Below are 14,366 nucleotides of genomic sequence, written 5' to 3' on the forward strand. Positions count from 1 at the left end.
AAAAATAAAACTCTTTTCTCATCCTTTCGTCACTCAAAGGAAAAATGTGACCATGCATCATATAAATCACTCGAGCCAAATATGAAATAAAAATAATCTCCAATGTCTGGTGTAAATGTCTTAGCAAACATAATAATATAGTTCTAATGGTCTGAATCAAGATCTGTTTGTTGATCTTGTAAAGCATGGTTAGGTGATCCACATGGTCTGAATCACATTGCAAACGAACAAGCCCTCTTGAAACAATTATGATTTGTATAGGTTCCCACTCAAATTGTAGAAGAGCAGATGCCTTCAAAATATAGGGTTTCTCTCTATCCTTGCATCCTCCAAGGGAGGGATAAACATTGATATACGACACCTATATCACCCCTTGCCTAAACATGCTCTAATAGGATGGATATTGGTAGCCAATAGCAGAAGAGGGGCAGTAATGACAGATAGGACAACCCCAATGGCAAAAGACGGGCAGTAATTATAGATAGTCCAGTGCCTCTTCATTAGAATCAATACTATCTTGTGGGTGTGATGGACTACAAAAATCAAATATTTAAATTTTCTTAGCAAAAACCCTGAACTAAGCTTTAATAGATCAAGGGCCTAGGATGATCTAATCAAGATCTTCTCAAAAGCATTTAATTTTAACCTGACTTATTGGTTGTCGTTCGATTCAATGAATCTGATCGTTGATTTAGGCTGAAGTTGGGTTCGATAAGTATCTTTGAGGGAAAAGTGTAAAAGCGACTTTCTTTTGAGGAATGCTAGACTCACAGGAGCCCTTGCAAAAAACTAGGGAAAGGGCGCCTCATTGGTCAAAACCTTTGGGTTTTGACCCAAAGGTTTTGGCCAATGAGGGTGGGTTTTGACCAATGAGGGCGCCCTTTCCCTGATTTTTTTGCAATCGTCCATTTGTTAGGCCACTGTAACCCTTAAATGTCTGCATTGGATGATCCTTACCATCATCTATAGGAGGTTTCTATAATTTCCAGTCCTTCTATAGATTGGATGTCTAGGATCATCCAATGTGGACGAGTTAAGGGTTACAACCTATTTATGCTGTGGCCCACAGTTTGGATCATCCTACGAACTGGGCTCACATTACTTTTAAAAAAATACTGGAATTCACGTGCACGGCATATAAAAATAAAATGTCCTTATACAGTGGACATGCACATGTGTTTTGCAGAGAAAAATATAAAAAAATAAGTGCCAATAGAGTACAAGTGGGGCAAGTTTTTCAATAATCCAAAGCATTTATCAATTCGGCCTTGCTATGAATAGGCCACGAATCAAACTCCACCCACATAGGATAATTCTAATCCTCTGATTTTTCATCGTGAATATCGACCGTTGATTCTTTATTTTCCAGTCGCCCATTTGAACATTCTCTTATCAGAGGGTTAGAATTGTTCGATGGGAGTGGATTGTGACTAAAGTCGCACCATTCAAATGATCCTAGCCGTCCAAACCGAGTACACCATGAGCTAGCCACAGAATGGACTCAACCCGAGGTCATCAAAAGTTGACCACAGCTGCCAAAACAAACCAAATCCACGCACGCAACTCTTTGTTTTTTCTTTTTCTTTTTCAGTTTCCTTCCTTTGTGTGTCTGCTCACAAACCCATCATTTTTCAGCCTACATAAATTCATATACTTTCTGTTCAGCCAATTCTCCAGTTTCACCATGATACAATTTTATCCATTATTCCCCTTTAATATCTTTACAATCTTCAATGCAACCTAACTCCAAAGTTCAAACCCATCTCTCATCTCAAAAGGTAAGCTTCTTTCTGTCTTTTCTTTGATCTCCTTTTCCTTCCTTTTCTTGAATTGATGGGTGATGTTGGGTTCTGAAACAAAACCCATGTACTCAAAACCCATGAATAGAAAACCAACATTATCAATACTTTAATAAGCTCCACCACATAGCCTATGTGAAAAAAGGGTCTTCTTCTTTTAATGGGTTTTACTCTTCTTCTCTTAATCAAGTTTCATCCCTTTGTTTAATGGATGTGTGATCTGGGTACCTGAAACAGAACCCATTTACAAAAATCAAAATGATAGATACTTATATAAGCTCCAGCATAGCTTATAGAAACAAAGGGTCTTCATCTTTCAGTGAATTTTGTTTGTTAAATGCAAGGCTACATAGTTCTTGTTCATCTTGGGGTGAATTTTCCATCCATGGGGTTACTATGAACCCTAGGCTTTTATATGCGTTGAGACAGTCCACTCTGATACACTGGTCAGCTTCTAAAAGGATGATCTTGTCTGCAAATGGGTATTGTCGGTTTTTGGGTGTCGGCGAACCTGATCGGGCTTGCCTTGTTTTATGCCCTCAGAAAGAGAGGAGGGTTGCTTGTCTGCGTTGGGAGAGATGCAAATCAGATTTGGGTCATGAAGGGAATGTTCATGAGATGCTCAGTTTGTTGACTGATATTGGTGGTGATTGTATCAGAGAAAGAAATGGTAAGCTGTCAGGGGAGAGTTTGATAAATACTGACATTTGTAAACAAGGTGTTCGTAAAATAGAGAAGAAAGGTAGACTCAATGACCATTCAAGAAAAGAAAAGTATGTTGAATTGGATTCTTTGGGAATTACTTCGAAACGGGAGGATTGTGTCAGAGTGAGAAATAGTAAATTGGGAGGGGAGAGTTTGCGAACAGCTGACATTTGCAGACAAGGTATTTGTAAAATAGAGAAGAAAGGAAGACTCAATGACCATTCAAGTAAAGAAGAGGAGTGCGCTGAATTGGATTCTTTTCGAAGCAGTTCGAAGAGTGGAGTCGGGATTAAGTCTGTGGAGAGATATAGGGGGACTAGAAGGGACGATTCTTTGAGGGAAGACATTCTTGTGGGAAGAAAAAATGGGTCTAGCTCATCATACTATTCAGTTTCATCAGGGGGAGATATTGAGACCTCTGTGGATCTGATCTCAAAGGCCGATAGAAGGTTTCCTGGTAAAAAAGATGCATGGCTTATGGTGAATTCAGAAGATGATCTTCACATTAATCACAGAAAAGTTATTGGGGAATCCTCCAATGATTATAAGAATTATTCAAGACAGGGTAGAGTTGATGCTTTTGAGGGTAAATTTGAACAGTTTCAGAGATATGAAGATGATAAGCACTGCGGAGAAAGTTTGAAAAAGATAAATGCTACAGTGGACAGGGTTAATGAAGAATCCATGGGACGGAATAATAGATTAAAATCAGATATAATGGTGAGTGATAGCGAATGGGCTTCAATGAAAGAACCCGAGAATCTAACTGAACCATTAGAGTTCTCTGACAGTGATACCCAAAGGGCATCCACTTCTCAAATGCTGTCCAAAATGAGAATGAAGGACAGAGAGGAAAATTCAACTTCATCTGTGAATTTGTTTCATGGAACAAGAGAAAACTTTACTCAGAGAGACCAAAAAGTTGTTGGACTAACAGAATCAAGGCACGAGTCCCAAAATCTTATGAATATATCTGTGATTTGTGAGGATAATACTGAAAGGGCATCTAGTAACCAAAAACTAGTCAACACTCAACTGAAATACAGGAAAGAGAATACAACTTCAGATGTGAATTTGGTTGCAGAAGGAAGCAGACAATTTAGCAAAAGTGATCAACCAGTTATCGGACAAACCGAATCAAGAAAACAATCCCAACAAGTGTCGAAGATCAGCAATAGTGACATTGAAAGGACCACCAGTTCCCGGAAGCATTTAAGAACGACGCTGGATGATAGGCAACAAGATTCAACTTCGAATACGAATTTGGTTCAGGAGGCAAGTGCGCAACGAACCCAAACCGATCAACAACTTTTTAGGCAAACTGAATCAAGAAATGAGTCTCAAAAGCTTACCACTATATCAGAGATTCACTTGCGTGGTGCTGAAAGGGCCAGCAGTTCCCAAAAACTTTTCGAAACGAGAATCAATGACCAAGAAGAGAATTACCGAGAAGAGAATTTAACTTCAGTTGTGAATAAAGTTCAGGAAGCAAGAGAACATCATAACATAAAAGAGGAACGATTTGTTGGACGACTTGGGTCGAGTAAAGAGTCTGAAAGGCTTACCAAACGATTGGAATCCTACCAGAGTGATACTGAAAGGGCCTTCAGTTCGCAGGGGGTATTAAATATAAAAATGAAAGACCGTGAGGCAAAATCAATGCCAGTGCCGCATTCAGAAGCAAGAAAGCTCCAAATCTGTTCTTCAAATGAGGAGGAGAGAACTTTACGTGTGATGGTGACACCTTCACAATCTCAAACGGCAGCCCGTGGTTCAACTATTGAACTAGAACCAACTGCATATGAAACAAAAGAGGGTGTCTCTAACACTTTATACACACACCTCCATGATGTAAATGATAGAACTGGAAGAGATGAGATATGTGAGCAGCATTCTGAGCTCGTAGTCAATGATGATGCTTTAGGTTCTGCCAATCGTTTAGATACGTCCTCCACTGAATTTGTTGGAGAGTTTGTGGACAAAGTACGACAGGACATATCAACTTCGGAAGATTTGACTATGGAATCTAGACATACTTCTGAAATTCAGAAGGCTAGGACATCTTCTGAAACAAATTCCACTTCACAGCAAAGTATACTGGATGCCACAGTGGCATCCAAAGATGAGAAATACATACAACATAATTTGAGTCAATATATATCTGAGGAATTCCAGGTCAAGGAACATGGTTCAAGTCAATCTTCTCCAGGAACTGGGACAAAGGGACCCTCAGATAAAATGTGGGATGTCGTGGGCCCGTCTTCTCAAGAACCTTCTGGGAGAGGAGCAGCGGAGAGGGGCTCGTCCAATGTCAAATTGGCGGAGCCAACTAGTCCTTCAAATGATGGTAATGCCCTTGTCAGGAGATCTGGCAGGTCCTTGTGGAGTTACATTGGGGATATGTTTAGGAAGGGTTGGGGTGCAAAGAGTTCATCACATGAATCTTTAACCAGTGAGGATTGGTTTTCTGATCATGTGCCAGATGATTACGGTGATGAGAATGTCAAGAAGGGAAGACGAGGCATCCCAAAAGAACCATTGCTGATCAAAAAATCTGTCGATCTAACCCATCCAAAGACGACCCCAGCTCAGAGCCAAGAGGCTTCTGAAGGGACAAGTCTCCGGGACAAAATAACACAGCTTGAGGTTAGTACTTCAACCTCAATGGGCACCTTAGAAAGCGGTTCAAAATTCAGAAGTCCTTTGTCACACGGAGAAGAAAACGTCGGTTGGATTGAAGATGAAAAGAGAAGACAAGTCATTCCTTCTAGTGTAGTAATAGTAGGTTCGTCATTGCCATCAGTTGGTAGTTCAACATCGTTTGCTAATCGCTTAACCACAGTTATTGACAAAGGAGAAATATCAGAAAGCGGGAAAGTTCAAGTACCTGGAAGTGGCTTCACAGAACTGCATGAGGAACCTATAGATAAAACGACTAAAACCAGTGGAACTGAGAAGAAGGATGGCGAATTGACGCAGAGGAAACTTAAACGGAGTAACCAAGTCGTGAAAGAAAGATTTGATGAGTGGGAAGAAGCATTTAAACTTGAAAATGAGCAGAGAAAGATTGATGAAATGTTTATGAGGGAAGCACTGTTAGAAGCGAAGAAAGCTGCTGATACTTGGGAGGTTCCAGTTGGTGCTGTTCTAGTACAAGGAGGAAAAATTATTGCACGAGGCTGCAATCTGTTAGTAAAATCATTACGAGCTTGATCTTCATCAATTGCAGTTTCCTTTTGCTCCACTCAGATTGAACATTTTTATTTACTAGGGGTTATTTATCTGTTGCAGGGTGGAAGAATTAAGAGATTCTACTGCACATGCCGAAATGATTTGTATACGGGATGCTTCGAACCTTCTTCGGACATGGCGCCTTGCGGTATTTCTTTTCATTTCTTTTTTGTCACTTTCTTTCTTTTTTCCCTCATTTTTGCACAATTGCAGTATTATTGAGTCAGAATTATATGCATTTCTTGTTTTGTGAGGCTCCATTTCTTTCTTAGTGATAATTTGATGCACTTCATGCCTACTATTGGTGGTTAAAATAAAATTATATTTAGTCTGTGTGCATATTTGCCTATGTGCATATGAGAAACATGGGAAATCATGAAAGAACCGGCATCTTTTCGAAAATATTGGAAAAGGAGCATAAAAACGGAGCGTGACCTTAACTTTATTTTAAAATAGTTTGCTTTCAATTAGATCTAGAAATCTCGATTATATTCCAAAGTGTTATTTATTCTGTGCCAGTGTGTCCTATGGTCACAACAATGGAGAGCTAAGAAACACCATCAGCATGCTTCTTAAAGTCAGTCTCTATTAAATGGTCAAAAGTGTCTTGCAAGAAACGCATGATGATAATGCAAACGATACTGTTTTTTTTTTTTTTGGTAGGTAAGCTGGGATCGAACCATCAACCTCAAGGTTGAGAAACAAAGCCTCAACCATTGAGCTACAGGCCCAACCCCTACGTAAAGATACTGTTGAAAATGTAGAGACACAGTTGAAGGTTTTCCCAATATAATGTATCTAGTTGTCTCCGAATGACGACGAAATATGTAAAAGATAGGCAATGAGACAGCCTTGAGGCAATTCTCTACAATTAATACTGTTTAATCTTTTGTTGCAAAATTACTTTTTGCTAGTTTAACTGAGGAATAGAGGGATTATGAGTTGTTGTTTTAGTATTACATGCACTGTTTATTTATGTGGATTGAAACTATTAACTTTTAAATTGAACTTTTACTTTTAGGTGTGCATAGGCACATTTTTTTTTTCTCTTCTTTTCTTTTTTGGAGGGGCGGGGGGATGGTGCGGTACCATTTTACATCCCAACTTTTCACCTGCTACTCTCTTGTTATTCGGGTTCTTCCGGCACTTGTTTTTAATTTATTGTTTGTTTGGGGACTGAAGTGGTATCAAACCCGCATCTTTTGTTCTGCATTTTTGCTGTGCTCCGTAGTGGTAACTTTCCCATAATTGTGACCTAGAAATTTTGATCTTGTTGGGGTTCCACGCAAAAGGAAATAGTCCCACATCGGTAAAGTGAATAGATGGGGATGGGTTATAAGGGAATGGGCACCCTCTCTCTAATAGCTAGCTTTTAGAGGTGAGTTCTACCCGGTTAAATTCCCTACAGATCTGTACAGCATGATCTATGCCTTCTTCTTTTTTTGCTGGAACTTTTTCTTTGGCGAACCAGAAATGATCAGCCCAATATTGTTGTATAGTTATTACTTATCTTTCAAAAAACAATGTTGTTGTACAGCTCCTTTGGATCATACCTGTTTAATAACTGTACCTGGCAAATGATCGAGCTGTAATCAGACATATCCCTTACTGAAACCTACATTTCTTAGCTTGGGAATCATGCTGAGCATAAAGTTACAATGATATGAATTGCTGCGGTCTATATCTCTAAGACATGGAGACTAAGGAGTTCCATGTGAAATGGTTTCTGTTTATATGATTCTCTATCTTTTTCCTTCGTAACTTTCTTCTGTTGATATTTTCCAGGGAACAACACTTTATGTGACTCTGGAACCATGTCCAATGTGCGCCGGGGCAATTCTACAAGCTAGAATAGACGCTGTGGTATGGGGAGCTCCCAATAAGCTTCTTGGAGCTGATGGCAGCTGGGTTAGGTACGCAACACACATAATGAGTGCTTATTTTCAGAATCATTCTTTTTTCTTTTCTATTTCTTCATCTTTGTATGTCTAAAGGCAACTGCAAGTCAGCTCCCCTCAATAACTGGATGAGAAATTGGTTTCTATGTAATCACATTGCCTTCTCCGTGTGGCGTATGATGCAAGTAAACTATAAGAATTCACCAGAAGTATAAAACCTGATAAAATAATTCAAATTTCTTCGTAAAAAATGCTAGAGTAAGATAAAACAACAATAGATTTGATTACAACTTCTAAAGCTGTATAATTTCTCAAATTAGACTATTTGCTTGCGAATGACACTTTCCTTCTATCATAAGTTATTAGTCCCAACCCAAATATACCACTTGGTCACTTGAAAGCCTTCAAATTAGAAAGACTCCATGTTCTAACCTAAAAATACTATCCACATTTGTCATTTTCTTTTCATTGGGTTTACCAAAGCCTACTTAAACTTTTTTTTAACGCCTACTTAAACTTTACCCAAAAATTAATAAAAATCACTAAAAATGTTCGAAATTCGTAATGACCTAGCTTGCCAATTTTTTTTAATGTTGAATGGAGCTCTGTAGTGCCCATTAATTATAATAGCATGATGCTTCTGTTGCCTCGAATCATATTTGCTAAATAATCTTGTTCATGAACTTTGCTAGAATGAGAGCATTCTTTTTCGTCATTATAATTAATAAGGGAGTGTTTTGTTTTAATGGCAAATTAGTCTCTGTTCCCTAGATTCATTTTCTATCAACTGATCACTCTTTATCAGTAATCATCATTTGCTATTAAAAAAAGTTCAGGTTGAAATTTATAGATTTTAGACAAAAAAGATTCACATGACTTCTTGTTGTTTTGCAGTCTCTTTCCTAGTGGGGAGGAAGGAAGGAATGGTTCAGATCTGTCGGATCGGACGGCAGGCCCAATCCACCCATTCCATCCCAAGATAACAATCCGACGCGGGATCCTGGCAACTGAGTGTTCAGATGCAATGCAACAGTTCTTCCAGCTGAGGAGAAGGAAGAACAAAAAACAGGACCACCCATCACCTTCATGCCTCCCGGTTTCAACCAACCCAACAAAATTCTTCACTAAGATGCGCCATATTTTCACCATTATGTTCTGCTTGTAGCTGTTGGAATATGGGTCATATAAGCTGTAAAATTCTCTCTTTTCAACCAAGGGATATTTGGTCCCTTGAAATTTGTACCAATATATGTCAGGATGATTTCTTTAGATCAAGGGCTTGCAAAAAGTTGAATTTCTAGGCATTTATTGTTAAGTGGTTCTCTTAAGGAGTTGTTAGATCAAGAAATAAGATAAACATTTTCCTAAAAACAACCTACAACCTAGACTCAAATTAATCTCAGTTCTTGATCGAACAACTCCTTAAAAGAACCGTTTCTGAAGTTTCAATTTAGAAACACTATCAATACCCCAAATCTTTTGCTGTTCAAACAGATATTTGCTTCTCATATGCTATTGCATGCAAAGCATGCCTTCTTCCCCCCCCCCTCCCCCCCCCCCCGCGGAATTACATATTGCTTTACTATGCAGTAGAAAATTTCTAGCTTGCAATATTACAAACTGCAAGGTAGGGTGCAAAACAGCTCTTGCCACTACCGTGAGAAGACCCAACAAGTTTGTTTGGGTGTTGTTACCATGAGAGAGAGAGAGAGAGAGAGAGAGAGAGAGAGAGAGGGACGAGAGATTATGTTCCCTGATAAATCATTTGAGTTGTCTCAAAGCAAAAGGGCATACAAACAATAGCTTTTGAAATACAAGGAAAATGCCATGAAGAAAGACTTTGGGTTAAGTGAAAATGGAAAAAAAATGTTAATAGAGCACTGATTTTATTCAAAGTTCGGCCTTTTTTGAACAAATCCACTTGCTCTCATCTAGCAGAACCTGAAGCTTTGAATCTGCCGGTTTTCAGCACAATGGCAGGAGACACAGGGGTGGCAGTGGTAGTGCCGGTTGTAGAAGGAGAGAGAGAGATGGTTGGGGTAGCAATGTAGAGAGAGAGAGAGAGAGATGGTTGGGGTAGCAATGTAGAGAGAGAGAGAGAGAGAGAGAGAGAGAGAGAGAGAGAGAGAGCTAGGAACATAACAGAGACCATGACCTTGGATAGGATAGAATGGAAGAAAATGATCCATGTAGAAGAACCCAACTAGAACCAGGATTAGAACTGGGTAGATTTCTTTCACCTTCTTGATGAAATTTTTCTAAAGGATTCATTTAGCCGACCCCAACTAGTTTGGGACAAAGGCTTTGTTGAGTTGAGTTGAGTTGAGTATTTTATTTTGTAAAATAGAAAAATGAGATTTTACAAAGGGTGAGTGATATTCCCGCCCTCTCCCCCCTCCCCCACCCCCCCCCCCTCTTTAACAAAAATCGTTAAGTTTTATGCTTTTGGAGTCAACGGTTGCTTCTCTACCCCTTCATAAAAGTTAACGAAAACTGTTAAAGGGTGGGGGGGGGGGGGGGGGGGGAATATCCATCGGAGGGGCGGAAAATATCACTGCCCTTTACAAAGGAACGGAAAATATCACTGCCCTTTACAAAGGAACACTACTTTTGTGCAGAAAGGTATTTCAAATCAAAAGACGTCTGTGTTATGGAAAGGTGCTATTTTAAATGAAGGGTGTTTTTCATTTGAAAGGATGCCTCCATGTCTTTTCATCTCCTATAAAAGAAGGCTTGGGATCTCATTTTTAAAGATAGAAGTTTTTTTTTTTTCTCTATTTTTTCTTTGTTTTTCCAAGGCATAGCGGTTGCTTTGAACTTGGGGTGCAGACCTTGTTCTTAGTGTAGGCATTGTATTCTCGGGACTTATTTCCATAGTAGCCACCTGCATAAGTGGGGAAATTAAAGTCTTTAAGAGAAAGCTTTGTCTCGCCCTACCTACTTTCCTTTCCCTTCTAATCGTCTTTCTAATTTTCTCTGATTCTTACTTTGATTATTTATATCTCCACCATTTGTTTCTCCACGATACCAATTTGTCCCAACAGATGTCAGTGAACAGACAGGTTGTACACATTAGTGCAAAACAAAAACCATAAAAATCTGCCGTTTTCCATTCTGCTATATAGGCTGATAGATATATGCAACTGATATTGGCACTTCCAGGTTTTGATATTTGCACTAACTCACCTTGTCATTTCCTATTTAACCTGAGGTTATCACAATTTCCAAAAAGAAGTACAAGATGTGTGGTGTTTGCATAAATGCATGTGATCATGGTGTCACCTTTTGATATTAGATCCAAAATAATATTACTTGGAACATTGTTCGTTCCGGATACGGATACGAGCTATAATGCTTAATTCGGTATGCGGTAGGATGGGGTATGCCATACATATTTATTTAAAAAAGAATGTTCTAATTTCAAACTAGAATCTATAAAATTTAAAGATCTTAAAATATCACTAAATAAAGTACCAATATATGAGAAAAGGGTTGCGCTCGAGCGTAACGGAAATAAACAAAATAAAAGAGAATTAGAGGGGGGAATGGTTGATTCGAGGCAACCGGACCTCCTAGCGGCTCGATTCGAGAGGAGCCATGACTCTCCAAAATAAAGTCTCCTTTGCTGTAAATTATCTTCTCTTTTTTTCTTTTTTTTTGCTGTCCATTTTTGCCCCACAAATGGACACCCTAAGGTGATCCAATGGAGCTGATTTTTGGTGGACACCCTAGCCATGAAAGGGCCCATCAAATGAATGCTTTGGATCCCACCCAAAATGTGGCCCCACCCTATTTCTGTGCTCGAGAGCGCAGCAAATGCATGCTCATATATATCTTATATTCAATTTTAAAAGAAAGCAAACAGAACTCAATTCTGATATAAAAATGTAAAAAAATAGACTATTGATATTAGACTTCCCTGTTTTAATAATTGCACAAACTCAGATTATCTTTTATTTTTATTTTTAATTAGCTTTTACCATGCTTTTTTGGAATGGTTCTTACTACTGTTTAAATAGCAAAAGACGAGAAGAGTTTGTGCAAATATGAACACTTACTAGTGCCAATATCTGTAGACTTTACTTACTGTGGCTTTAGGAGCATGCAGAAGGGTATTTCAGGAAGAATGGTGTAATTTCTCATTGTTAGAGATTGTGACAGCATACCAATGATCTGTTCATACCTTTTACAATTGAACGCATCTACATGGTTGTTGTTAGAAACCAAGAATTACTATTCATAACTTCCAACTTCCAACAACCCCATCGATTTGACTCCCCTCCTAATATCCTCATTTAAACAATGGGAAATGATGATACAGTCGTCCCACTTTTTACATGGGACAGCCCCATCTCGGGTAAAAAAGTAGTCATAAACACACTAGAGGGGCTGCCCTGAGTAAAAAAGGGGCCAATATAACACTTCAACAAACAATTTGGGTATCATCTCGGTATCATCCCATGAGCAATTACCTCATGAAAATTACAAGCCAAAATGACCATTTTACCCTTACCTATATAAACTAGAATTATAATCCAAGTAACCTCCACCTACATGAACACCACAGCTCTCCCTTCACAACTCAATTACCTCTCTACTGTTCCCTCACCTTCACATCATGGGCGCATCGTGGGTGCAATGGGCCTCCACTATAGCCTTCCTCACCATTCTGACCGATATTGCAAATGCCCAGGCACCGGCATCGCCACCTTCTATACCACCTGCCGGAATTGCACCACCGCCGGTAAGTGCCACCCCCGCCGCCACCCCCGTATTATCACCACCTCCCACATTGACTCCATCTTCAAGCCCACCTCCTCAAATTCCACCCACACCCACACAAACTCCCCCGCCGGCGCCTTCCTCGCCACCACCGGCATTGCCCCCACCCCCAACTTCGCCCCCAACTCCTCCACCGGCAATACCGCCATCACCGGTGGTAGCCCCACCCGTACCTACACCCTCGATTGAAACTCCAGTGCCAGCTCCGGCTATGGTGCCTCCGGTTTCCGCACCGGTGTCTTCGCCATCTCCGGTGGAGGCACCTACACCGGCGCCATCTCCAGTGGAGGCACCAGCACCGGCCCGTCCGAAGTGCAAGAGAAAGAGAAAGAATCATCATCATCATCATCATTGTCATCATCCTGCTCCTGCACCGGCACCGGTTGTGGCTAGCCCACCGGTGCCCCCTTCCCCTCCAACCATAGACGATTTAACGGCTCCAGGGCCACAAACAGATAAGGTACCATTAGTCATTATCGTATGGGATTTGCTAGGGACCATCGCATAAGGCATTTTGCAGATGGTCTGTCACATGTCAGACCAGCCACCTCGTGAATGATGACAAAATCTGCTGGTCTGGCCTGCGACAGACCACCTGTGAAATGCCTTCTCCGATGGTCCTTATCAGAGATTCTATATGGTGTACGCCCGCGGAGTCTAGTATTTTTTCACAAAGTACTGTACGGCCCCACACCTTAGAATAATCGAACAGTCCATTTCATGGACCACAACGTAAATATGTTGTGATCGTACCCCTTTGATCAATAGAAGAACTGCATATTATGGAAAGCACTATAGATAGGAGGGCTAGGATCATCTTAAGGAAATAATATTTTGACCACAACCTATTTGCATTGTGGCCTATCAATGGACGGTTTGGATCATCCTATGGTGTGGGCTGTACAGTACATTCTGAAAAAAAATACTAAACCATACGAGCTTACATCATATAAAATTCCGTATTATCATTCTCCCTAGTTTCTATTGTACGTATGAGGCCGACTGTGATTGATGTAAGCCATTCGTATGGTAGATCTCAACTTAGATAGTTCAGTGCCCAACAATTATTATGATTGAGTGATCCTAATTATCCGATCAAGGTCTATAAAACAAAAAAAATAGAAAAATAAATATGCAATGGCTCTGATTAAATGACCGAAAGAGCCACTGAAGATATAGAAAAAATGATTGATTTTTAGGCTAATGCCTAATGCCAATTCAAAGTGGATCCCACCACATTAACAGCTCATATCGGTCAATGTAGGCCCCATTGGCATGTTACAAGTAGGAAGCATGGTATGTAGTGTATAAAATTACAATAATGAAGTGGTCCAGATCACGAGATCAATTGATTATGTAGTGTATCTTGTGTGAATAAAATGATATTTCCACCCCCTTTCCTAGCATTTCCACCCATTTTATTTGATTTTTCACGAAAATAAAATCATTTCCAGAAAAAAAAGAAAAAAGAAAAGACAGATGAAAGGGTAGAAATGCTGAAAAGTGGGTGGAAATATCATTTCCATTTGAATAATCCTATTCTTGTTCTGTGACTCTTTTCTTTCTTTCTTTAACTGCAGAATGGAGGGACATCAATTTACAAGAATAGAAGGCTATTTGGAACATGGGTGACAACTGGGTTAGCTGGTTTTGTCCTATTGGGAGTCATGGGCTAGAGTTTCTTGCCTCGTAGTGCAAAAGGTTTTTTCTTTTCTTTTTTTCTTTATTTCTTTATTTATAAGTATTGGATGGAGGAGCTTGTTTCAGTTCAATTTCATGAACTCAGCCAATTTGAAAACTGAGAAAATAAATAGAAAAACTAAAAGCATTTGGGTTTAAACTGCTCATTTGTAATTTTTGGTCTCTAATGTTTTTCCTTCGGGTGTACTTACTACTTACTCAGTCGCCCTCTTATTAATGAAATCTGCCAGCGTCCAAAAAACAAATGCTC

At 39.6% G+C, this 14,366-nt stretch overlaps 2 protein-coding genes across 2 annotated transcripts; both read left to right on the forward strand.

Annotated features, from left to right (window-relative positions):
• Positions 1 to 1,556: 1,556 nt before the first annotated feature.
• LOC143892736 (tRNA(adenine(34)) deaminase, chloroplastic-like) lies at positions 1,557 to 8,937 on the forward strand. The gene is made up of 4 exons (XM_077397588.1): positions 1,557 to 5,692; positions 5,796 to 5,883; positions 7,521 to 7,648; positions 8,528 to 8,937. The coding sequence occupies exons 1-4, from the start codon at positions 2,058 to 2,060 to the stop codon at positions 8,796 to 8,798; spliced, it is 4,122 nt and encodes a 1,373-aa protein (XP_077253703.1). The 5' UTR covers positions 1,557 to 2,057; the 3' UTR covers positions 8,799 to 8,937.
• Positions 8,938 to 12,195: 3,258 nt separating this feature from the next.
• Positions 12,196 to 14,255, forward strand: AGP19 (arabinogalactan protein 19). The gene is made up of 2 exons (XM_077355581.1): positions 12,196 to 12,875; positions 13,996 to 14,255. The coding sequence occupies exons 1-2, from the start codon at positions 12,252 to 12,254 to the stop codon at positions 14,089 to 14,091; spliced, it is 720 nt and encodes a 239-aa protein (XP_077211696.1). The 5' UTR covers positions 12,196 to 12,251; the 3' UTR covers positions 14,092 to 14,255.
• Positions 14,256 to 14,366: the final 111 nt, after the last annotated feature.

Source organism: Tasmannia lanceolata, unplaced genomic scaffold (assembly GCF_043159265.1).
Source record: "Tasmannia lanceolata isolate RefF3 unplaced genomic scaffold, GAP_Taslan_0.1 ptg000015l, whole genome shotgun sequence".
Classification (NCBI taxonomy): Eukaryota; Viridiplantae; Streptophyta; class Magnoliopsida; order Canellales; family Winteraceae; genus Tasmannia; species Tasmannia lanceolata.